The sequence below is a fragment of the Battus philenor genome, unplaced genomic scaffold (assembly GCF_028537555.1).
Source record: "Battus philenor isolate CCGP_79_NKW_IND1 unplaced genomic scaffold, ilBatPhil1.0.hap1 SCAF_2, whole genome shotgun sequence".
NCBI classification, from domain to species: Eukaryota; Metazoa; Arthropoda; class Insecta; order Lepidoptera; family Papilionidae; genus Battus; species Battus philenor.
Window position 1 is genome coordinate 3577291 of NW_027181682.1, and position 26444 is coordinate 3603734.

At 33.3% G+C, this 26444-nt stretch overlaps 1 protein-coding gene across 1 annotated transcript; it reads right to left on the reverse strand.

Moving 5' to 3' along the window:
• Positions 1-678: 678 nt before the first annotated feature.
• Positions 679-8892, reverse strand: LOC137922533 (androgen-dependent TFPI-regulating protein-like). Its single transcript, XM_068765593.1, has 2 exons — positions 8673-8892; positions 679-1227 (listed from the first exon to the last, which is right to left on the reverse strand). Exons 1-2 carry the CDS (start codon positions 8823-8825, stop codon positions 679-681), a joined length of 702 nt encoding a protein of 233 aa, XP_068621694.1. The 5' UTR covers positions 8826-8892.
• Between the last annotated feature and the right edge of the window lie 17552 nt (positions 8893-26444).

Below are 26444 nucleotides of genomic sequence, written 5' to 3' on the forward strand. Positions count from 1 at the left end.
CGTGCAATTGCGTGTCCATAGTTTTATTCTTGTACAATATTCGACGGTTACGTGATGCTTGATTTGGTCATTGATACGAATGTTCCAAACAACAGGCTCAATAACAAACAGCCTGTAGGCGGGGCCTAGACAAACGTCAAGGACACGTTTTATATTTTCAACAAAGAACTCGTCGCGAACAGCTTGTACGATAAAATGACCAGTATAATTGGCTAGAGGTGTAGTAATATTTTTTTTTTGCATGAAGAAGGTTAAAAAACTATGATTTACAGCTATACGTCTAATCTTATCTTCAAAATTACAAAGGTGTTTCAACACAAAGCACAGATAACAATATAATTTCGATATGAATATACGGTTTCAACATTAGCTCATAATAAGCTAACTTCTCATCCATGGACCCAGCTTCATTATTCATATAACTTGTGATTCTCTTACTTCCTAGACATAGACCAGTTACATCATATAATTTTATCACCAGTCTTTATAGACAAATTATAGACAACTATAGAATTAATTCTGAGAATTTAGACCAAATTGAATATAAGAGAGTTTGCTTTGGTGGCGAACGTATCTTGCGTAACCATTGTCCAAAGACAATAGAACAACGTGACTTGATTTAATAGACGTTTTCCTGTAACAAGAAGTTTGATATAAAAATAAAACAATATTAAATTATTAACGATTTTTTAATTTTCCATTCGAATGTTTCACAGTACTGGAACTTGTTATATAATTAAGCTTTTCACCTAATATATACACCCCTATAACTGATACGACGCTGAATGAAATAAATATTAGTCTTAACGGCCAGTTCATCGGTTCAAAAACCGGATATACCCAAGATCCGGTTTTGAAATAAATAGCTAAAAACCATGTTATATAAAGTGATATGATTGTAAGAATTAGCGATAGTCCTGTAGCTCTTGATGGGTAATTCCTTCGAGTTGCAATCAGTTCAATTAACATGAACACTGTCACTGTTGTGTGCATCACATGGTTTACCCATACCGGGTAAAGTTTCTCGATGTGATCAGGGAATATGAGATTCTTGTCCACTGCGTATATACCCCAGAATGCTGCAGATACGTATATGGCGATAGGAAAAGCTGTGCTGAATAGTGTATCTTTTATTAAACGTATTAAAGGTTTCTTTTTAGGAGACACTGCGTTCGATCCGAAGAAGTCATTTAGAAGAGCGACAGTGTGGTAAATGATTTGTATTATCTGAAAAAAAAAAGAAAATACACTTTTAATTATTAGTACTTAGTATTTTTAATTATTTAATACAGATTAGGTTATAGGCGCTTCCCGTATCCAGCGACTCCTGCAACTTTGATTCCGTCTATTCACCTAAAGGAGGGCTTATCTATGCATGCGCTGCATATGCAGCGTCTATCAGCTCGTGTAGTGACCACGAGCTATATGCCCAACTGACTTCCACTTCAGACAAGAAATTATTCAAGATACGTCAGTGATTTTGGTTCTACTGTGGATTTTATATTTTCTAATTTCTGATATTAATATTACTTTGTTTTATTTTATTTAACGATCTTCAGCTTGACGTAAGTGAAATTTAGTAGCAAATATATTTATGAATACAATTCTTCATATAAATGCTGCCTCACCAAACGACCATGGCATGAACAATAATAAGAATATATTACACAAAGTTAATCCTAGACCAGCTCATGTTTAACACAAGGCTCTATACCATGGTTGCACAGACTTATTAAGACTTGAGGCCACTCGGGCAAATCATGAACTGATGGCGAGCCGGCCGCCATAAGTATAGGTAATTTAATTTTTTTGGTTTTATTCTGGAATAGAATTCAATATTTTTCGAATGTACGAGAGTATTATTTTTGCTGTCGGCGGGCCACCAGTATTCGACCGGCGGGCCGCGGTCTGTGCATCCATGCTCTATACAATACACTGCCAATGAGTTCTTAATTATTTTGGCCACATCTCCTGCAGGTAATCATATAACTTCCACAAACTTCTGGTTATAGGGAAAGTATGGTAAAAGATCACGTAGACCATCACCCACTTGTCTAATGAAGTCAAATTAATAACAGGATTCACTACTCTCAGAAAAGTAAACGATAGGATAATGAGGAAAGAGCTTGTCATAAACTCTATCAAACCGTTTTAAGACGTACACGACCTCCAGAAAAAACTTTTTTTTTTAATTTTTTTTTAATAAAGCCAATTTATTTTTTATATATATTATTATAGAGCTATAAATATGTCTTTGTAGTAAATGACTATAAATAATAGTGTAATTTGTTACTATTACCTTATAATTAATTACGTAAGGTTCTTAAAAATTTATTTCTATTAATATTCCGACATTTTTATATAAAAAATTAAAACTTTTTTGACACCGAATTGTAAATTAATATTTCGTATTAAGGTAAGATGCAGAGATATTTTTATTCTTGAATAAAAGAAATTTGTCGGAGTTGTAAGTTTTTTTTTTTAAATATTTAAATATCAACATAATTATCAATTCAGCCGTAGGACGCGTACAGCTGGACTTAAGCCTCCATTTTCCAATAGGACATGTCGGCAGCAGCGCCCATCTCTTCTACGAGGTATGAAGCCTGCTTTGTTAGTTGATAATCCACTGGCCTATGTCGGTAACTTGTTTTTCTACAGATTTCTTAATTCAAGATTTGATTTCGTATAGCGCTCCTCAAGGCCCGTTGAGGGAGAAGCTAGCTAATGAAGCTGACATTATGTATGTACTTATGTATTGTTTATTAAACCATGCAAGTAAATAAGTTATTGACTAAGTGATTACCACACGCCAATCATATGATTATCACACGACGTGTCCGAAGTCAAGGACAAAGAAATACATCTATTACTGTCGCAATTTATCGTCAAATTATTTCAACTAAATTTTATTGATGTCATAGTGGATTGTGTTGTGTAAAGAATATTTATCCACTTATCCTAAATAAGCGTATGCAGAGATATAAAATTATCTTCTAAAGATAAGTTATGATGGCACTTAGTAAATTCTGTGTAATACTTTACGCCAGGGGTGTTAAAATGGCGGCCCGTGATGAAAATTTTTGCGGGCTTGTCAACATATCCGTCGGATCAATTTTGAAAGGTAGTCTCGTCCAATAAAATTTCTTCCGAAATAAATTAATATAGTATCAGAGAAGAGATGTCAAGTATCAAAACGTAAATAACAATCTAACTTTATTTATATTTATTACAATGTATTAGTCAAAACAAAAATATTTGTTTCCATTAACATTAATTTTTTTGCGCTCGACCTAAAGTTAAATATTGTTCATTCGGCTAAAGTTTTTTTAATGTTGACAACCCTGCTTTACATACATAAAACGCACAAATATTCTTCACATACGCACACAGACACAATTTAATGTATAAATAAAATAAAATAAATAAAAATAGTAGCTAAACTATTTATATATTCAAGTTTTTGTTTTTTTTACTTAGCTACTTTGTAGCTTAACGAAAAGATCGTTAACGGCTGCAATACAGCTTATAGCTAGTAGATGTCAATATTTTCTAGTCCAAAATACCGCAAAGCCTGATGACGAAGGTTTTGATCAATTTATGTAGCCAGCGTAGACTTGCGTATCCAAAACTCAAGATCATCATAAAATCTATTGAGACAAGAGTACACAGGACTAAGACAAGAGGACAGCAATGGAGAAAGGAGAAGATTCATAGAAGTACCAAGCAAGTTTTCTTATTGTAACAATAAATTCCTATAACACCTAATAAGCTAGACTTTCTGGTGCAAGGGAACTGACATACATTCATAATGACCGTCGCGACATAGGCATCCTTTAGTCGCGACATCTTGGCGGCACAAATCGCGGTAAACTGTGGTGAGGAGCTTAAGACTTTCTGACATTCCGATATCAACCGTTCATAATTTATTTTTACGACGGAATACAATATTCGTCTTTTATTTAATATATATATATTACAATTTAAGTATAACTAAATAAAGAGGCAGACTAGGGTGCAGAACAGATGGCCGTGGAGCATATAGAGCAGTGACCAGGAACTGACAAGCGCAGCATAAGATGTCAACTCACAAGATTTAAAGCACGCTGCTTCTAATGTATTGAAAATATATGGGCATGCCTATATACAGTAGTGGACGTTTTACTGCCAAAATGAGGATCTTTATGATTATACATATATGTGGATTAAAGATACATTTAGATTTAAGTTTTTATTTACATATTATAAATTCAGAAACGTATGCTGATTAGTCAGTTTTGTTTTCTTGACGTTTAAACGTCAAGTCGATGCAATGTCACCAGGAATATAGATTAAAAAGATTGTTATGCAGCTAAGAATAAAATAAAGACTTGTGTTCGAGACTGCAGCCTTTATTGTTTGACAATCACACATATATTTCTATTATAGATATATATGCTTAGAGAAATAATGTATTTAAAAAATATATTATGTTAGATGTAATTTATCGTACCTTTGTTTATAATTCCGGTTACCGTGTTTTATGTTAAAACTATTAAATTGAATAAAAAAATTAAATATTTAATTGCTTCGATTTGCAAATGAAAGCAATTTGTGTATTACCTTCACTAACTGGTTCATACAAGGTTGTATTTTTTATATGTCGTGTAATATCGATTCTTAAATATAATACAATTAAAGTATAAGGTTCTTCTTGTTAAAGCAGTACTTCGTATCATACAGTGTATTGTATATTTTATCATGTATTATATAATATAGATAAAAAACTTAAATAAATAAATAAATAATAATCTTAACTGTAGCCTGCTAGGTACGAAGATTAACAGAAATAATACATTATTATCCATCCCTAATATTTACATATTAACAACTAAATTATGATTATGTAAATATATTCATAACGATATTTTTATGAAGATTAATAAAAACATGAATTAGTGAAACCATTTGCATTTTAAAAAAAAAATATTGTTGTCCAAGGTGAACGTGTTTGAAGTATGTTCTTTATTTGATTATTGAATTTATTCTTCAAGAACTAAGTACAAAGTCTAGGCTAAATACACAAAGATCATTTATTTACATAGCGATTGTTATCTTATAGCATCTGTGAGTACCGATAATTATTACTGATTACATTGTTTTTTTCCATTCAAATTACAACTAATAAATTAATTAACCTAGTATTGCTCATGTCATGCTGTTTAAGCAACATACGAATACGTAATGTTACTTTGTCTATTTAAAAGTTTAACATGTAATACATTTACATTTTCATTTAGTTTCTTAATCATTAGCGTGAAACTAAAAACAGTAATTCCGTATAGTGTACGAGGACTTATTGATATCTCCGTAACACTTTGAATTTCCCACGCAGTAAGTAAATGTGTGGCGAATACCAGCCGACAGACGTGGTGCGGGTAGGCCTTCTCTGTCCATCCAGGGGTCCATACCCATAACATAATCAAAGGGACCGGTCTTTGGAGGAGGCCTATATCTTGTAGTAGGCAACTATCGGATGAGATGAGTAAGTGAATGAACTTTAAATGATCACCATCTGTTAACAGGCTTGTATCAAAATTTGAGTTACACAGATTAAACGCATCAACAAGCGCAGCGTATAACATCAACTCAGAAAGTCGACAGACGACTTTATTAAGATCGTCGAAAGACGTTGAACGCTGGTCGCTTCCTATTATTAATTTATGATGAGAGATGACCAGCTATGGAAATTTTCGGTTGAAAAAATAATGTCTCGAAATTATCGATTATTCTAGAAAATTCAAAATTCATCAACGTGATATTCTTTATTATCTTTTTAAAAGTAGTTGAAACTTAAAATAGATACTTAAATTGACATTTTACGCTGGTGGTGTTAAAAAACTTAGGTCTATACATTTAATGTCCTTAATGTAATGATAGAATTATTAATCTGTGCATAACATGTACATAATCAATGTCATGTTAATGTACGTATCAATGTCATGTTAATGTATTTTAATTGATTTGATTTACAAAAAGTTTCTATATTTCAAATATTTTTTTTAATTCATTTTATACATCATAATATTGTTATTATTATGGATTTATAAGCGTTATGATGGTGGCGGTGAGAGACCGCATATGCCCTTATTTAGAAGCCAGGTGTGATCAATGTGGTATGTTAAATGTATACAAAGAGTATTTATACATCAATAAAGTTCGAATTCAAATCGGCATTCGAAATTTAAATTGAATGCACAGGAATAATTAAACAATAAAAAGTATAGTAATCGTAGTAGCCAGTAATACGAAGCGTTTTACGAGGACGCTTTACTTTATAATTTTTTTTTTATATTCGGATATCTGTTATTATTATTTTTATATTAAATTGTTTGATACTCACAGTCCCTGGTTTTATGTCAAATTATGTTTGATTATGATATTTTTGTAACTGTTTTTAATAAAAAAAATATTTATTAAAAACGTTAAATATTCTTTATTCAATAATATAAAATAAATATAAAGGAGACTGGAAAGAATGCGGTACATTGTCAAAAGCGGAGATCGTTGTTTGAATGATTACTCGTAAAATGTTTGAATGAATAACTAAATCTTTCTCCGTCTCAATCAAGGGAAATTGAAGTATGTAGCAGCCTTTACTGAGGCTCCCTAGGGGCCCGGCTTCATAACCTTAAAAGAGGTTTTAGGCTAAGCGCCTTTGCGATCTGCCCCCTCAAAAAAAAATCTTTGAACGAAAATTGATCGGATTATGTACTGATATTCGTACCGTTTTTATATCATAAGCCAACCTTAACTGATGTCTAAGTGATGAGCAAAAACTTCGACGAAAACACTGACATATTTAAAAACAAGCCAATAAACCATTTTGTCAATAAATTTAAGGTGATTATAATTTACGACTAAATAAATTAAAAGTATGGGACACATGTTTTTTCATTTTAAATTGTTAATGAACGTCTTAGTTTTAAAGGTAAATTAATTAATAAGTTTATTGACCTCAACGTTAAGGTCACAGTAGACCTCGTCCAAATATCCCCACGATGTCCAGTCACATCCAGCGACTACCCGCGCCACCTTGACTATGTCGTTGGTCCACATAGTGGGGACCCACTTATGTCGCGTATTTAGGCCCTCGAGGTCATTGTATCCCGAGCGTTACGCCCCGCCCACTGCCATTTCAGGTGAGCAATTGTTCAAGCTACATCGAAGACCTTGATTCTTTCGCGGATATCCTCATTTCTGAAACGATCACACAGCGAAGCTCTTAGTGTTGCTCTTTGCATTGCTCCCTGGATGACCTTGGACCTGATTACAAGGCCAATCATAAGCAACCACATCTCAGAACTGTAAATCATCACCGTCGACACAAACTGATCAAAAACCTTCGTCATGAGGTATAGTAGTATTAGCTTATTTGCTGTCTATTAATCAATGGTTCCAGAAATAATAAATAATATAATGATAACAGTATGAAAATTATATTCGTATTTAAAATTTGTATCACTATATTTATAAATCAGTAATTTATACTATCTGTGGACAGTTTTCACACTTTGTACTACAAGAAATTATTGGCCTGTTACATTTCGATACAAAAATATTAAAGTAACATTTTTTTAGTGATCACTTTATACAGGTGATTGCAAATTGGTGTAAAAACTTTGTGCCTTTTTGTAGACAAACTAGCTATACATTTACGTCTTTAAAGATTTTACTAGAATAGAATAATAAATAAATAGAATTACGTTTGTTTTTACATATTAAACGTACTTAAGATTTGTATAATTTATACAACATATGCCTATGACTCGTGAATAGAGAATGTACCTGTTTTTAGAAGTTTGTTTTGAATATCTCATGCTACATTTAGTTGCGAACTGTTACGCATATATGTAAATCAGAAACCTATTGACTTGAGGTAGAAGTCTTTCATTGTTTGTTCCAACCGGTACTATTGGAAACTTCTGGAGGAGGCTTTTGCTCCAGCAGACGTTATACGGTTAAAATGATAAAGATGATGAATGAATAATTTCATCATCGAGATTAACTGAGGTAATCGTTTTCCTAATAAAAATATTTATTGACTCAATAAATTGTTTTTATAACGAAAAAATCTCTATTTAACTGTTATTATTATATAAAGTATGTTTTTCATCAATTTCGTATATATTAAAAATGGATTTGTAATTTTAATCCCAAATTAAAATTTAAAATTAGGTTTATGATTTATTTTTATGTACTACATTCTACCGTAATTATATTTCTTATATATATGCATAATTTTAGGTATAAATAATTATTGTTAATCGATATTATTTATCTGTATAATATGTGTTTTATAGATAACCAATAAAATGTTTAATAGTAATGTTGGAGTTTAATTTATATCTGAAACAATTAATGTTAATTATAACCTAAAAAAGATTCAAAACTATGTTAAATGAATGTTTTTTTGGACTTTAAATTACCTTGCAAGTACAATACTATATTGCGTAATTAACTCAATCTAATTGATTGTTTAACTATACTCTTTTTAATTGACATTAATTATCTGTATAATGTGTATTACATTTAAAAAGTAAGCAAGATAACTACGTAATCATTGAAGCATTGCATGCGTGTTTATTATCAAATTACATTAATATAATAAAATATATAAATTTATTACTTACAAGACACCAAATTGTGAGGAACATACTTCGCGATTTCAACGGTAGTTCCTTTATCAATGGATTCTCAAAAGGGAACTCCACATATGTCTGGTCATACCAAAACACGTATGTATTGATCGCCGCGGCGAACAAATGAAACATAGGTAAAAACATATTAGCACTGTATAAAAAGTATAAAATAATATAAAAATAGGGCCCGTGGATAACGTCAGCCGTGTACCGCGTCCGCGCAATTACTGCGTGTTGTTAAAGCGAGTAATTGCTGTCAGTGGTTAGGTCATGTAAGAGTTATCTTTAAGTGATTTTTTTATTTAAGGCTCGGTGCACACTATACGCGATTATCAGATGGCCTGCAAATATTTATTTTATATTGTCGCTGTATAAAACATCATGAGAAATATACTTATAAAGAATAAATAAGTTATAAAGAAGCGAAATTAGATTATGTTCTTTTTTGAATTATATAAACATTTACGTGTACACAATGTATATATAATATTTATATATCTTAAAGCCTGTAATAGGTTTGTATAATTTAATGTTGACTAAATAAATGGATACCATAACGAATTTATTTTGTTTTTTTTTCCTTGTGTCCATGTGTGTAAACGTGTTATATTAATTGTAATATAGTTATGTATATAGAGCATTTGTACAAACGCAAGATACGAGTATTTTGGGCGTGTAAAACCAAATGCCGGGTGCTATAATGGTATCTGTAGCTAACCTTGAATTGAGTAAGCAATCAAAGATGAAACATGCATACTGTGTTTTTGTTAAAACGCACAGTTAATATTTGCAAGATTTTTCGTATACATAACAAGGTATATATGTGAATATAAAGACAGAACACGGCCATAGCAAGAATACGCCAACGTTTTTAATAGAAAATAAACAGCCAATGGAGAATTTGTTTCTTATATTAGTATTGGTTCGTAAATATTTAAATTGAGAGAAACATTTTTTATACAACGGTTAAAGACGTATGCATATTTAAAAAAAAAATACAAATTTTATTTAAAAAAAAAACAAGAAATCTTCTGGACTCTCATAAACACCGATTAATTCGGAAACGTAGACGTAACTTAAGTAACACTTAAGTAAGCTAATACTCTTCTTCTTTTCAGTCGATAGATGTCCACTGCAAGGGACAAGTGTAGCTTAAAGGTGTCCACGATGGCCTTGCGCCACACCCAGCGGTTTCCGGCGACCTATGTCGTCGTACCATCTAATGTGGTGCCCACCCACGCCGCGTCTGCTGGCTTGTGGTCGCCTCTCAAGAACTTTTCGGCCGTAACGTCCATCGGTCAAAAAAGATGTGCTCTGCCCACTAAGATTTTACACTTAAATTTAAAAATAAATAAATTTTAATTAATGATAGGCTTATTAAACTTCTCAAGATAAAGATTTTTGGACTGGACAATACTGCAAAGTAAATTTTCAATTTCTGCGAGTTCGAGACGTCAGAGTGCAGGCTCGAGGACTCCCTTGGGAGTCTAGGATCAGGCTGCTACGTTCTAATGGTTACCGGATTTGGAGATAGCGAGTACTAATGCAAAGCTAAGCATCATTTTGAATATAAAAAACTGAATCACTAATCTAAATGTGGACTTTCACTAATAACAAGTGAATAACTTTATTCCTTTCACAATTAATCGTTGCTCCAAAATTTTTGTTATATTTGTATTTAATTTATTTTATTTATTAATCTTGGGAAGATTTATAGCTTGAACAAATATCATCAGTCAATACAAATTTCCACAAATCTACATAAAATAAATATATAAAAAATATGTAGTAGGTAACATAAATATTCAATTCTGTTTGAATATTCAAAGCAGTTTACAATTTAAAAAAAATCCAAGCTGATAAAAAACTGGAAATAAAATCAAACTATTCTACCTAACTTTTTCTATTATAATAGATATTCGATTCGTCAGAAAGCCCACAACCAGCAGCAGCTCGGAAGGCAGTTCTGCTGAGAAGAACCGGCATGAAACTCAACAGTTTTATAAACAGCGCTTGACAATAATTAGCTTCAACATATAATTCCACGCATTAATATCAATGTAGTATTCTTGGATAGAATAATATACTTTTCTTAGTATTTTTTTTAACATTGATTTTAAAACACTCTAGTGGCAGACCTGGAATTGATTGTGGATCCAATAATAAAATATAAAAGTCTAAATAAAATAAACGTGGCACAAACAATTAAAGTAATAACTAGTTATAAGTAGTTTAGACTTATAGCACCGTTTTATTTATCTATGAAATATCTTATCTTATATAAGTTTATCTTATAATTTTCAAATCGGCACCCGGAAAAAAAACTTATATGTTTATAATCTATTTTTTACGTGAAAAACAGTGGCATCAAACAAGTGTAAGTTGATTTCGTTTGCGAGGTTATTTGAAAAGCCTGTTCGCTCGTATAAGGAAACTATTTTGCCGATAAATAGTGCTTACACTAGGAACATTAAACAATGTAAGATTGCCCAAATTGACTGAACAAGGAGTAAGTTTTATGACACTCAAGTGTTCGTGGCAATTCACAGAGCCCGTAATAATTTTATCAGATAAGTTAGAACATCACTGACGCAGCTCGAAGAATGGCCTGTCTGAAGTGGGAGTGGGCAAGGCAAGGCACATTGCTCATGTAATCGATGGCCGTTGGAGCCGAAATGTTTTCGAGTGGCGACCATAAGCCAGTAGACGCGGCGTGGCTAGGTCCCCTATTAGGTTGATCAACGATATAGTTCAGATTGCGAGAAGTCGCTGGATCGGCGCAGAACCCGTCAGGTGTTCTTTGGAGGAGATATGCCTTACAGTGAGCGTCCACCGCCTGAAAAAAGAATATTATAGTTGTAAGAGATGAAACCTTCTAGAACTAACTATGTAGTTTGATGACGAACTGCTTGTTGTAAATTGTAAAAATCGTGGTATGCGAACACAACTACACTTTGTTTTAAAACAAATACGCTGCTGACATTTTATCAGGACATTTTTTAAATTGAAAGTTGTTTTTGTAAAGATAAAGGTACTCGAAGTTACCGTTAATTTTTGTAGCCTTACGACTGAAGACCGACCGACCTTCATCGACTGTATATATATTATTTTATTTTATTAACGAAATCGGCACATTTTTTCTTTTATTTTAGGGCCGTCATTATCGCTGCGTACGGTGTATTACCTTTTTGAGATTGTACTTAATTAAATATATACTATAAACTTTATATTTATACTACGTAAGGTAGAAATTGTATCTTACTTCATAATTAATTAGAAGAAAAATATTAGTGGGTAATAGTAGTTTTACTATGACGAGAATTGTCGATGTAATGTATTACAATAAAAAAGTACTTTATAAGCAATCATTGCAAATAAACAAAAGGCGTAAAGGGTGTATCATCGTCGTTATTTTCAACCGCAGTACGTCCTCGGCTGGATATAGGCATCCCCCGTACAATTCTAATAATATTGGTTGGAAGCGGCCTGCATCTAATGTCTTCCAACGATCTTAATGTTTAGTAAGAAAATGACCAATATTTAGCCACTTCTACACAAGCGGTGGTAGTCGTGTAACAAAGTGCACCGCCCGCAAGCCCGCTGATAAATGCGTATGCGGCAAACAATGCGAATTACACAACTGCCACCGTTAATTCACTCAACACGTGTTTCACCCCTCCACGGGACATCTTCAGGAGTTTGTTACACCGATTAGTGCCAAACACAGAGTATATGCGTAGTGGTATCCCAGCGGTAGAAAAGTGAGACTTGCGATTGTAGGTCGCGGGTTCTACTCCCATGATACAATCTTATATAACTCACATTTTGTGCATTAATTATGCACATAAATAAGTTTCCAGAGGATGTATTGGCAACAGTTTCCTCTGCGTACAATAATACAACAGTGCGATCGCCAGGCATAGCTGTTATGGTATATCCTCCCATAGATATCTTTAAGGGATATACCTATGCCTTATAATAAGCGTATATGGAATGTAACGAAGAAGCGCCTTCATTTCTACTGTACTTCAAAACGGATGAAGCAGCATTTTCCGTGACTAAAATAGTTGAGACCTTTTGTGGGTGGACGTCCCATGTTGCTATTACCAGTCCGCGGTTTGCGCTTCAAAATCTAACGGCCCCAGCGGCCTCAAGACCTTACGTAATGTGTTTGTTACGTTTTATTTATTATTCATATTAGATAAGGTGTGCCTGATACGACGTCGATTAGGACCGGGTTCAAAAGTCGTTCGTTTGTAAAATTTTCTGTTTTCAATTTCATAATCGATACGGTTTGGATATTTAATAAATACTTTTATGTTGTTATTAATAATCAGAGGTCGCGTGTTCGGACGTATTTTTATCGTTGAAGAAATTATAGACGCGGCAATATTTTTTTTAATTTATTTTATTTCACAAGCGCATCTAACTGTATTCAATTGTTTTATAAACTTATTTTGAATATGACGTTTAACTTGAATGTAATACTAATATATTTAATATAACCTTGAGACATATAATATTAATTATAGAATATGTGTAAAAATATCAATATGTTATCAATTATTCAAATAGGTGTTTCAGAGACATGGCTGCATCTTTACAAAACCTGTGCCATATGGACTTTGTTTTAGTCTAAAAAATTTCTACCGTGTATGTATGTTGCTATTTTTGATAACTTCGAATTAAAAAAAATATTTTTAAAAAGAATTATGCACGAATTAAAGCCTTTGAAGCTTTACCGAAATATGAGCTGTGAAATCCGGAAAATAAAAAATATTTTTAAATTTTGACAATGTATAATGAATATGAGTACACAAATTGTAACAATCAAGTTATCCGAATATACGTATAACATATGTTTAAAAATATTTATCACCATTACAGTAATTATGTAATTTTTATTGCTTTATATATCGGTGAATAATGATTGTAATGATTTTATATTTTGCGTGTGATATTTAACATTAATGGTAACTTAAAAGTAATCGCATGTTAATGGTATGTGATTAATGGTTATTCCTAGGAATTAAAAACCCCGTGCTTTTGTCGATACAAGGACAAAGCAATATTTTTGTTGTGTAAACTTCGAATGTTTGATAATGCGTGGATTACGCAACGGATAACGCGCAGGTCGTCGTTTCAGATCATAGACATCCATTGCGATTACAAAATTAGTTTTTACTTACAGAAATATACTTCTATATTACGTCAGAGTGAAATACTTCTAGAGTTGAATTACCCGGATTTTTAAAGTCCTCCATTTTGAAAATTAAATTTTTCAAATATCGATATTTGAAAAATTAAATTAATAAGAAATAAAAGAAATAAGATTATTAAGATCTCGAATTTATAATGTAAACACGATCGAAATTATTATAAAAGTAATAGTAGTTAGCAATAAAGTACATTGGACAGTGCGGATTTATTCAAAGCGAAAGATCATGGGTTAATGACTCAAGGAGATCCGGTTGGCAGCAATCATTTTATACTTTTACGATATAAATTATGTACACAGATAAGAAATAAGCGGATCTTCAATTACATTTGTGGTGTTACGTTGGTAAAACTTTTGGTTAGCATTTATTAAAAAAAAAGAATGCTTATTTTGAATTTAGAATGTTGACATGTATTTTTATTCCATAAAAAACAAATCAATAAATATGAAAAAAGTCGTGATGGTTACACCGTTTATAACTATAGAACAGCTAGACGAATCTTTATGATATTTGTTTTTTGTGGACTTCTTTAATATAGAAAAAAGATGTTTTAATATCATTAAAAAAGTCTCTGACAACATTGAACTTATTTATTAATAAATACATACAATACATATGTGTAAGTAGTGATCATACCGCATAATACTGGCCACTACGGTCACAATACTTTTATGTCAAATAATTCTTGCGCGTTCGAATTAAAATTCGAACCCCGATTTGAATTCGGACGCCATTAGTGATGTGATTCCTGCCCTTATGATAGTGTCGTGTAAATTTTTATTATTTTTGGGTTTCTGAATTTGTTTTTCTCCAAAATAATATAATGTGTGTTAATATGTGATATTTATCCATTAAAAATTATCTTCAAAAATATTTGACAAAACATTAGTCTAAAACATTAATAAAATCATAAGTCTAGTTGTGTAAAAAACTAATCTTAATAATTTTGTGTAATTATGAAAATCCGAAATCAACACATTCATTTACTGTAAGGCAGAACGTAGTTCGTCGGATGAGCTGGTAAATAATAAGGTAAAATATAATACGTACATACATTTTCTTTTATTACATTAAATTGTTAATTATATATGTGTATATGTGTACGTCGAAGACGTCCACCGCTCCATGTCCTTCACCGTGTAATTTTTTGTCATTGCAAACTCTCGACGCATATATTTGTACACAATTAAGTACTATGATTATAATACTGTGGAAATTGTGGAAGAAACTATTATAGTATTTACAGTTAAATTATTATTAATGTTTATATGTAAGTATTTCGATCGATACGAAAGAACTGTGTCGAATTTATTTTTTACCAGACATCAGTGGTTTGTATGAGGGAGTCTTTTGTTTATTTATGTCTTGGTCCAGGCTTGAAGTAGCAAATTGCTGAAGATGATTTCTAAATTTATTATTTCATGATCTTGCGTTATATCGGAGTTCCTTATCTGCAGTCGGTGACTAGAACCTTGTAGAAGGTAAAAGCCTCCACCTGTGTACATATGTCCTAGCTTCACGGTGGCGTTTATGATAACGAGGGGGGGGGGGGGGGCTACAACTTAGCCGGGTCGTTTAGGATTTCCACATGAGACAAAAATGGTTGTGCCACAGTATGGATATTTGATATTCCACCGGATTAGTAGCCTAGATCTTGGAATGACTATCCAAACGCAGGTTGCAAGAAATCTAAACATCGACATAACTGGTTTCTATTGTATGTTAACTATTATAGTATAGACGTCCAATGTTGCTTAGTACATTGGTTGTTGCGGAAGGCTAAGCTTCCGTTTATTGGATATGTCATCTCAAGTCGTCGCGTATAGATAATAATGAAACGCAATCTAGATCATTACGCCGAGAGATATATTTAGAATAATACGATTATTGTTGATGTTAATGCCTGGTACTTTATCTGCTCTAATTTGTTATTTTTATCTTGTTAGCATGATGGTTAAGGTCATCACGGAAGAATGAAAGCTTATTAGGTTCAATAGTACTTAATAAAAATTGTGTACTTTTTATTATTACAAAAGAGTTGTAAAATATAAAAAGTTTATTCATATATAGCTGATTTGTTACCAAAAAACTTTAAATTTATTTATTTTGGACAGCGGAATGCAACAAGTTAATAACAGGTTGTCAAATATCTCCCTTCCGCTTTTTTGCTCTTTATTCAATGCTTTATAAAAAGTGTTACAGTGATCGGATTTAGTTCAAATATGCGCCGTTTTGTTCGATAATTTGTTTCCATCTAGACGGCAACTTCATAATACCTCCCTCGTAGAAGCCCCCCTCCTTATTTGCGAAGAACTCGGACAGCCACTTTTCACAAACCTCTTTTGAGTTCAACTTTACACCACCAAGGGCGTTCGCCATGGACAGGAACAGGTGGTAATCACTTGGCGATAAAACCTCCCATCCGAGCTCCCGTAGCTTCTGACGAGTCATCAACGAAGTGTGTGGTCTGGCGTTGTCCTGGTGGAACACTACACCCTTCCTGTTGGCCAATTCTGGACGCTTCTGGTCGATCGCCTGCTTCAAGCGGTCCAGTTGTTCGCAGTAGATGGTAGAATTAAGCGTCTGGCCATATGGGAGCAGCTCATAGTGGATGATTCCCTTCCAATCCCACCAAACACACAGCAAAACCTTCCTGGCCGTCAATCCCGGCTTGGCCACTGTTTGGGACGATTCACCGGCCTTCGACCACGACCGTTTTCACTTGATATTGTCGTATGTGATCCATTTTTCGTCGCCAGTCACCATCCGCTTCAAGAATGGGTCGAGTTCGTTCCGTTTCAGCAGCATATCGCAGGCGTTGATTCGGTCCAGAAGGTTTTTTTGCGTCAAATCATGCGGCACCCAAACATCAAGATTTTTTTTGTATCCAGCCTTCTGCAGATAGTTTAAAATGGTTTGGTGACTAACACCCATCGCCTGGGCGATGTCACGAGATGCCACATGCCGGTCTAACTCGATGTAGTCCATGATTTGATCGGTATTTGTCGTCACAGGTCTTCCGCCGGCTGGCTTATCCATGGTGTCGTTTTCGCCGGCTCTGAATCGTCGAAACCATTCCTCCGCGGTTCGAAGTGATAGAGTACCATCCCCCAAAACACCATTAATCTCACGGAACGTTTCTCTAGCGGATTTGCCTTTAACGAAGGAAAACTTTAAAATAGCGCGAATTTCGGCGTTAGTGAACTCCATGTTTACACGTCTATAACTGTTGAACGCAATATCCAAACTAATCATGCATAGCGTCGTTTTGTAGGTTATGTCATGACCTTTCAAATTATGTATAGTATTGCCAGATACGAGCTCTGTAGCGCTTTGTACATAGCCGCGAAATTCAAAAGACAAAAAGGCGGAAGGGAGATATTTGACAACCTTTTAATTTGTGGCGGTACAAAGTCTGCAGCGATACAATACACAATTATTTTAATATGTGGTCGTAATTTCTGCCCGTAGACGCCCACGACTGGACGTAGGCCTCTACAAAAGATATTTATGAGGGTATATACTATAATCGCCACACTTGACAGGCATATTGCCGATCACAATGTGGTCACAGGCTATATAGTACGCATAGGGAGATAGAAATATATAGTAAGAATTTCAAAATTATAACTTCTGACACCATTGAATAGGAATATTAGAAAAAGGTGTGCAATACATTCATTGATAGTAAAGGAGTTAAACATTCACCTATTTATAGATCTTTAACTAATTACCCTGCATAGTAGTATCGAGGATAATATTGAGGCTTCCCTGGACCGGATAGGAAGGCCGTGGAGTTCTAATGAATGCTCTATGAAGTAACCACGTGTATGGACTATAGATAGTTTTTTTTTTCTTAGATAGGATTGTCGGGATTCCATTATTAGAATTTTGAAAAGCATTAGCTGGGAAAAATAGTGATAAAAACTCCAGTGATGCTCTAGCAACGGTTGTAAAAAACCTGCCAAGAATATGGCAGGTATCTGAATTAGTTGATGTTTATGGCTTGGTTTGATTAAATCTAGCTGAATATAAAACCGTGTTTAGAGCGTCGTTTTAAGTATATAACATAATTGTATGAGGACGTAAAGTGTGTTCTTATTAAAAAAAAGTAAAAAAGGTCTAACGCGTGTGTGAGTCTTGTAGTAAATCAAATTATATCACTCAAAAGATGTTCTTTCACATCACCTTACTTGATTTTTAACCAGAAAATCAATTATAATTTACACCTTTTTCGTAACGTGGAAAGAAATTTTAGAAATTGGTTTGAGGTATTATACTGTTATGTACTGTGGGTTCTGACTCGAAATGAAACACCACTGGTTCACAAGGAGTCCTTTATACACAAATCAGATGTTAACCCTTCTTTAACACAAAGTATACTTTCGTTTAATCTAAATTACGCTTCCAAATCGCTTAAGAAATCACTGTCCAAATAACTTACCAAATAGTCACTTAGTATTACTGATCGTAGATCTTAATCTTATAACTCGAAAACAAACACTAAGCTGTCGTCGTGGGGAGTGCATCTATTAATACAACGGGTAAGGTTCTAATAAGGTCGAGATAGTACTCGGTTAGAATTTGCGAGAACCGTATACAAAAATTTATAAGTAATTTCAAGGTCACGCGTGTTCACGCCAAAAGGTGCCTGTAACTCGTGTTTTGTAACAATACTATATTCAGTTATAGGTAACAATGATTTCACTGTGTATGATTTAGTATTACAAAAACGTCTATACTATCGCACTGTCACACAGCGAGAGGAATGGTGACGCCAGAACTGAACAGGGCATGACCACGACCATTCTGAGAAGAGTGCACGAATGTGGAGAAGAATCTACGTGGTACGACCGTTACATGGTATATCAATAACTATCAGATCAATAACTTATAAAAACATTACGCAATATAATCCTATGCCATAGATGAGTTGTACTTAGCAGTTAAAACAAATACCGAGAGGAAACCCGAGAAATTAAATATATTGCGAGATTACTTGAGCTAACTTAAACCGGAATGCCTTTGCTTACGTGAATATAAGTCAACGAGGCATAGTTTAATATGGTTGGAAATGAGAATAGAATTATAAATGTACGAGTTGTAATTGAACCTGCAGTGAGTATAATCTAAAGCGATTACTTAATAAAGACATTATGGTGACTATTTTAAGTTATCATCATTTTAGCCGTAAAACGTCCACTTCTGGAAGTAGTAAATATACTTATCCTACGGGACCCGTTGCAAAGGGCTATTATCCAGCGTCTGTCTACGACTTCAACAAGATTGTCTGTTCCATCTTTGTGAGTCGTTCTACGCTCCGCTTGTCGGACTGTGGTTTCCACTTCAGAATCCCAAGGCCCCAGCGGCCATCTTTTCTGTCCGTTACTATTTTAATTCGCACATTGGGAATAAATAATATACACCTATAAATGAACTTGAAACTTGAATCGAGGGTCAACGGCACAATAGTGGTTAACAGCGACGTACTATCGCATATTTTAAATTCAATTCGTGGAAGGCGGCAAATGTGAGAAAGAAGTGCTTTTAATATAGTCCTGTTGAAACAGCTGTACCGTGTCGTAGGAAAAAGCGGTGAGCGGGGGCCGAGGAAAAAGAGCAAGAGTCGCCAAGCGTTGACAGCGGATCGACGGAACGGAGGGGCGATACCCCCCCGTCTCGCTGTGCGCATACTTAAGGCGCGGTACTGAGGTTTCGGGAGCACTAAAGAAAACAAATGACAAAATGCGTAATGAATCTACTGAATTTCTTTTTCTGGGCTTATTAACTATGAATAATTTTGGAATAATATTAATTTTAATACAATGTCATCTGAATTCTGAAAACGCTTTTTACCAACGCTAATTATGTATTAGTAACGATTTTTATTTAAATTTTACCATTGAGTTTTGAATAAGCTACGCCATGCATTAACAGACAGCAAATGCGCTCCTTTAAAGAAATAATTTTTTATTTATTTTAATGATATCAATGCAGATTAAAAATAATAACAATATTTTTTAAATAATTAAACTTAAAAATAAATTAAATAAAAATATAGAAACGTTATTATGAATATCGCAGTTATACATAATTATAACACATCGGAATGGGATTCGTTTAATGTGGGATTTATGTAAAAACACGGCCCGCAGATTTCCCTGGGGCATGCTCGTGCTCGGACAGTATTTTGGTATATCAGAAGATAACATTTATTGGATTCAAGCAGACGTTATTCAGAAGAATCGCGCGTGTAAATATTTTATTATTGCAGATGGAAATGCGGACCTTTTAATTCAGAGGAATGTATTTTTTTATCGGAAGGTTTCTTTAGCAAGAAATAATTTCTGCCGACAATGACTTTTGTTCATAACCTAACTGCCCTGATATATTTCATCCTGTCTAAAGATATCTTAACAAGGTTTAAAAATATAATCATGTTTGTAAAAATGTTATATTTTGACACGCTTTTTTGTTATAACGTCAAACATTTGATAGATAGCTAAACTAACTTAAATTTCAAATTTAAATTAAAAATCGAATGAGCAAATTCTACTAACGAAGTAGTAGTAGTGGGCAAGCTACAGATCGAAGAGGAGATATAGCCGCTGCGGTCTTAAAGTTCTTGGGGGGAGACAACCGATCTTCGAGCGAAGAAGGTGGGCACCTTATTGGTGAACGACGACCTTATTAAAGTCAATGCGATGTATCATTTGATGATTAACATTATGTTTTTAAAATAATTTTAGTCTGTTCATTGTTATTCTCGCAGAGGCAAAATTACAATAAAAATAAAAATTTCTAACAATGTATTATATTGTGAGTATTGTTATTGTGTTTTTTACATTTATGCTATAAAACTTTGCTTAGCAAAAGTAGGACATGATCATTAACTTCAAACAATGGTTAAAGGTTTAGATATGTTTTTGTCACTTACAATAGTTGTTTGTTCGTTTACTTTATCAGGTTTAAGCTAAGCTAGTACAGAAGGTGCTTAATATATTCCTCAGCTCGAAGTCCCGGCTTGGGATGTTACACTATTTTGAAAGTGTCTTACTTCAGTAGTAAAAGGGAACGCTCCATGTACTATCTTTACTGAATTGCTCTCGTTAGTGGATCTCGACTCGACTCTGGTAATTATTGGACTAACTCATATTAACTTATATCGGCCTTAAGGTTTTGGAGAGGAGACCGCGGACCGCAAAACGCAGCTTCAGATGTCCACCCTGAAGATGGACAGACGATTTTGTTAAGGTCGTCGGAAGATACTGAATGCAGGCCGCTTTCAAGTGGTCTTTTTGGAAATCTATAAGATAGACTTATGTCTTGCAGTGGAGGTGCTTCGGTTTTCGTTTTCATTTTTATACTGCACTACGAAATTGATTTCGAGGTATAAAACATTTCATTAGATGGTTATCGTTTGAACAAGATCCAAAACATTGCCTAGCGGAACTTTGCCAACACAGTATGTAGCGAACTTATCACTCAAAACCTGTTATTTTAACCGAGACTATTAATTATATGTACGCGGCATTAAATATTTTAATTACTTTGTAAAAACTGTAATTATAATGTCAGTGAAACAATGGCGTTGGTGTTCTTTGCGAAGTTTTTATTTCACAGTTAAAATAAGATAAGTTCTGATTATTCATATTTAGTAACATAGTATGTTCATATTAAATATTCATTTCTCACGTACCATAGTCTCGCTAATTGCGCCTCTGTTTTTATACTAGTAAAATTTTTAAGTACTATGTTGTACAGTTTTAAAAATGAATGTTAATTTGTAATATTCATATATTTTTAAAAGTGTTTCCAATATAATAACATGGATTATCTAAATGAGCACCTAAACTAATTTAATATTTAATTTCAAGCTACATATATTATCGCCTAATTACTAACTTAAAGCGAAGAAAGAAACATCGCACTCTGAATATACAACAAAGAATATAGGACAATATTTTTAACGAGTATAGTAATATAAAAAGGATTGAGGGGTGGTCATCAGTACAGGCCCTTCGTCCCGTAATAGATAATTCGATGTAAAGAAAAATATTTGCCGGATGGTTAAACTTATAATATAAAATCACAGAAAAAGAAATCTCAATCTGAGTTACAATTATTTCCCTTGTTATACAGCGGTTGAAGCGACATGTCTGCTTGGTAGCGCGGTGCGTCAGAGAGCCTTGAACAGACCACGTATTTACTGTTCCACAAATATCTTATTAGGAAGCTTTAAGTGATACAGGGTATATAGCTTTTCATATGTGGCAATGGCTGATAAATAAAAAAAAAATAATGTTTGTTATTTAAAGTCGATCGACAATGATTCTCTTTTAATATGCAATCTCTGTTTTATTTGTACTATGTATGGTTGCGATTTCTTCCAAAGTAATATTCGTCACATTATCTACCGTCGAATCTTTTTCTGTATAACGAAGATTTGTATATACGATAACCATCATTAACTTTCGTCGTTTTTGTGGGCTCTTTCGGAGTCGATTTCCTTCGCGGAAATAACTTTTTAAGACGACAATGGCTGATTGATGACCATTTCATTGCGTTCTTTTTAGTAAAGATTTGCGTTCGAAATTTAATTTCCGATTGACCCGCTAAGTACACGATTCTTGATCGGGAAATATAAAAACTTTTTTAAAGACCTTTATATTTTTTATCATGGTTGATCTTTACTTTGTTACGACAGTCAAAATTGTTCGCGTAATTATCAAGTTTAAAATGTGGGCCATGCATAATTATTATATTAGAATATACAACTTAAAAATTAAAGATCGTAAAGTATGTTGAAACCCCGACATACCAACACTTGTAAATTATAGCAAAGCTTTTCATTATCGACATAAAGAAAATATCCTAGGAAACAGAAACTTTTGAAATGAAAAAAAGTTCCAGTTTCTTTTTTTGAAGATCAATTTATCTAAATCATTACTTTATTACCATTTTGAAATTAATAGTGAAAGTGCAATTGAAATTGTCTGTTTTACTTTCGCCTGTTTTTAATATGATAAAATATTTTTAAAGTTGGTGCCACACTTGAAGCTACATACAATAGCCTTAATTGCTAATCCGCTAGTCCCGACCGACGTCACACATTAAGTTAAGAAAAAAAATTGTCTGGTTGATAAACGATGTAATTCAAGTAATGCCTAAAGTGGAAACATACATCGTGCGACTGTAGTAATGATATTATTACCACAGGTGTAAAAATAGCTATATCCTTATAAATATCATTCTGTAGCTCTGATGACATAACCAATAAAGTGTTCAAACTCCTTCCGAACAACATAATCCAGGTACTAGTTCTTGTCTTAAACGTGGTCATTATCATCTGATTCTTCCGCAAACTACAATTATACTTACATACTACATTCTTGCCCAAATAGAAGAGTGCTGAAGTCACGGGGTTCTTGAAGCCTTGAAAAACTGCAATCTTACCTCCTATCGGGTCATTAGTCTACTAAATACTTTCGGGGAAATCTTCCAAAATGAATTCTCCCTCAAATTACGAAAGTCGTGGAACGAAAGAACTTTCATTCCCCTAACTGTTTGGATGCACCGTATCACAGAAAAATACTCGCCAACAGAATGAAGGGATCCAATACATTAACAATCTTTTTCGATTAGGCTAAAGCGTTCGACGAAGTCTGTCATAATGGACGCAAATTCGCTAAACTGTTTCATATGCATAATGCGAGTGTTTCTGAATGATCAGACACATTCAGAACTTATCAGTATCGCTTCCAGGAAGCCTGCTCCCTACTACGACCGGTTAATGCTAAATCTCTCTTCTACTCTCTCTCTCTCTCTACTCCCAAATTGTTAAAGATTTTAACAGCATAAAAAGAAATGTAAAGAAAAGGAAATAATTAGTTTCAGATGTGATAACGGCTAAGAAGAGATAAGCTAATTAAAAAATAAATCAGATAAATGACTCAAACAAGTAAATTACCTTTTGATTAAACTTTTGTTTAACTTTCCAAATATTATTTAGTAGCGATTATTCACTAGATGTCGCTAATATATAATTATTGTACTGTTGTATATAATGACTAAGAGGTGGCGCTAAAACAGTAATTGTTTTTTTGTTGTTCTGTTTGTGTAATTGTTGTTTATGGTTAAAATTACATTTAGAAGGTTACAGATGTTATTTTTTTAATTTTATGTAATTTATGGTTCATTGAAATTTTAAATAATTCTTACGGGAAAAAAATTTCGTCTAGGATTAATTTCACCTAAGAACGCAAGGACTCGCTAAACGGAAAAATCCGTTCGCCTAATGACGTTGCTTTACATTAAAATTCTTAAGGATTCTTTTTTGAAATCTTAAATAACTGGCAGCGCTTTTGAATTCTGTACTTATTTGGACGGCTTTTAACACGACCTGAGAAGTTAAAGAATAAAATACCACATAAACACCAGTCGGGTGATCAAGATTTCTATAATAAATTGCTCGTTTAAATGTTTTTTAGCACACGCTGTCAATATATTTTTAAAATGTTTATGAGATTCATTGTTATAAAACTCATAATTATTGTGTTGATCAAATACAGGTGTTATATTATTATTATTAAAAATAGAATTCATTGAAAATATTGTTTAGTATATTGGTTATTAAACTAAATTTCTTTTTGTTAAATATTGGGTTAAAATATTAATCGAAGACCGACAGAGAGGTGGAATACTTAACACCGAAATAAAGCGTGAATACTAAAAAAAAGTTATGTCTCATTGCATGTTCTGTCAAGATCTGCATCAAGAATTTTTGTAATTTCGCATTATTTCAATTTCGTATATGGAACTCATATGGAATAGAAAATTCGGTCTCCTGGTCAGTATTACATTTGATTAATAGCAGATTTTTTTTCCTTTCTTCCGATTCTCGGATTACTCACGGAAATGTGTTGGGCAAACTGTCAGACTTATGGAAGGGAAGGGGCCAAATGACGAAACAGATTGGTACCGAAGGTAGAAGAAAAACAACATGCAATGGGAAGATGAACTGAAAGCAACAGTAGGTGAGACGTGGTTGAGAAATGCCTTTCGTCATCTGTGGAGAAACGTGAATGAAGCATTTAAAGAAAAACAAAACGAACACCCGAATACCGATGTGTAGCATAACATTATTTATTTAGAGTAACATTTGTTTGTTAATAAAGGCGTTTTGTGTTGTGTAGTTGACTTTGCTGCAATATTTTTCCGCCGTGTGGCCTGCCCATTGCCAATTCAAATTTGCAATGACTGTTGAATATTGGTAAGATCACGTAGCGGCAAGCGCAGCGAAAGACGTTTACTCAAAAAGTGGGCAGGCGACTTTCTTAAGTTTATTGAAAGGCGCTGGATGAACAACGCGTCCAATTAGTCGTATTGGTAATGGCTATGTCCAGTTGTGGGCATCCTAGTTCTTTTAATTTTTTTTTATTTTAATTGTATGATTGTGATGATTGTTAATTCTTCTTTTCCGATTGACTAGGTATCTAGGCAGATAATTTTCTAAGTAATCGTTTAACTTTTTTTTTCCCGATCAAGAAATCTGAAAGGCCTGGTATAAATATCTATGCGTGGAATCATGGCTCGAGTAAAAGCACGGCCTAAGATTTCCCAAGCGGCTGTGCTCGATTTCATTCGAGATTTTATGTTCACCTTTAATATGCATTTGTTATTATATTAATATTAGAAATAGTTTTCTTGCTAAATATTTTTCTGTAGCGTGTGTATTATATTAGGTTATCAGTTGATTTTTTTATTCTAGATGTTTTCAACGGATATGTAACCTTCAAAATAAGTTATTATTAGTAAAATATAAAAGTTGTAAGTAAATAAGTAATAAGTAAATAGGTAGTTGGACTGACGAAATAGTAAAGGTGTCAGGTAAAGGAGTCGCTAGATGCGGACAGTGCATGATCGACGAAGTTTGAGGAAGGCCTATGCGTTGCAGTGGGCGTCTATCGACTGAAAAGAAGAATAAAAATTAAGAGTTATATTGATAAGAGTTATACCACTTTTAAATGTATTCTCCTAGATGCCGCACGTCAAACTTATGGTAACTTAAAACAAAAATATCTAACAAAAATAATCTTAACTAACTTATGTCGATAGGAATCGCAAATCTGAGGGTTTTTTTAATTTTTTTTCTCCCAAAGATGCCAAAAATAATTACGGAATTTTATATAAATATTAGTCTAGTTTAATTCAGTTATTATTGTTAACCAGCACATTGATCAACATCTAGATGTATCAATATGCTGGCTGGATAATATGGATTATCCATGCATATGGATAATATTCTGCCATCATATAGATGGAAGCTTATATTAGCTTCTATATATAGGTCTTTATTCTGGAATAGCGAAATTGATTTGTTAATCTGATACACAAAGGTAATTTCTTCAGAATATTAAAATCAAATTGTATCTAAATGAATATGATTTGAACAATATTTATATTAAATTGAACGTGAGTATTTTCAATAAAATTATAGATAAAGTTGTAAAAACTAGAAATTATGTAATAATTTAACTTCCAT

Coding starts and splice junctions, on each gene's coding strand:
- LOC137922533 (XM_068765593.1), bottom strand. CDS start 8,825: ATGTTTTTACCTATGTTTCATTTGTTCGCCGCGGCGATCAATACATAC. Junction 1,228..8,672: donor TCCTCACAATTTGGTGTCTT/GTAAGTAATAAA, acceptor TTTTTTTTTCAG/ATAATACAAATCATTTACCA.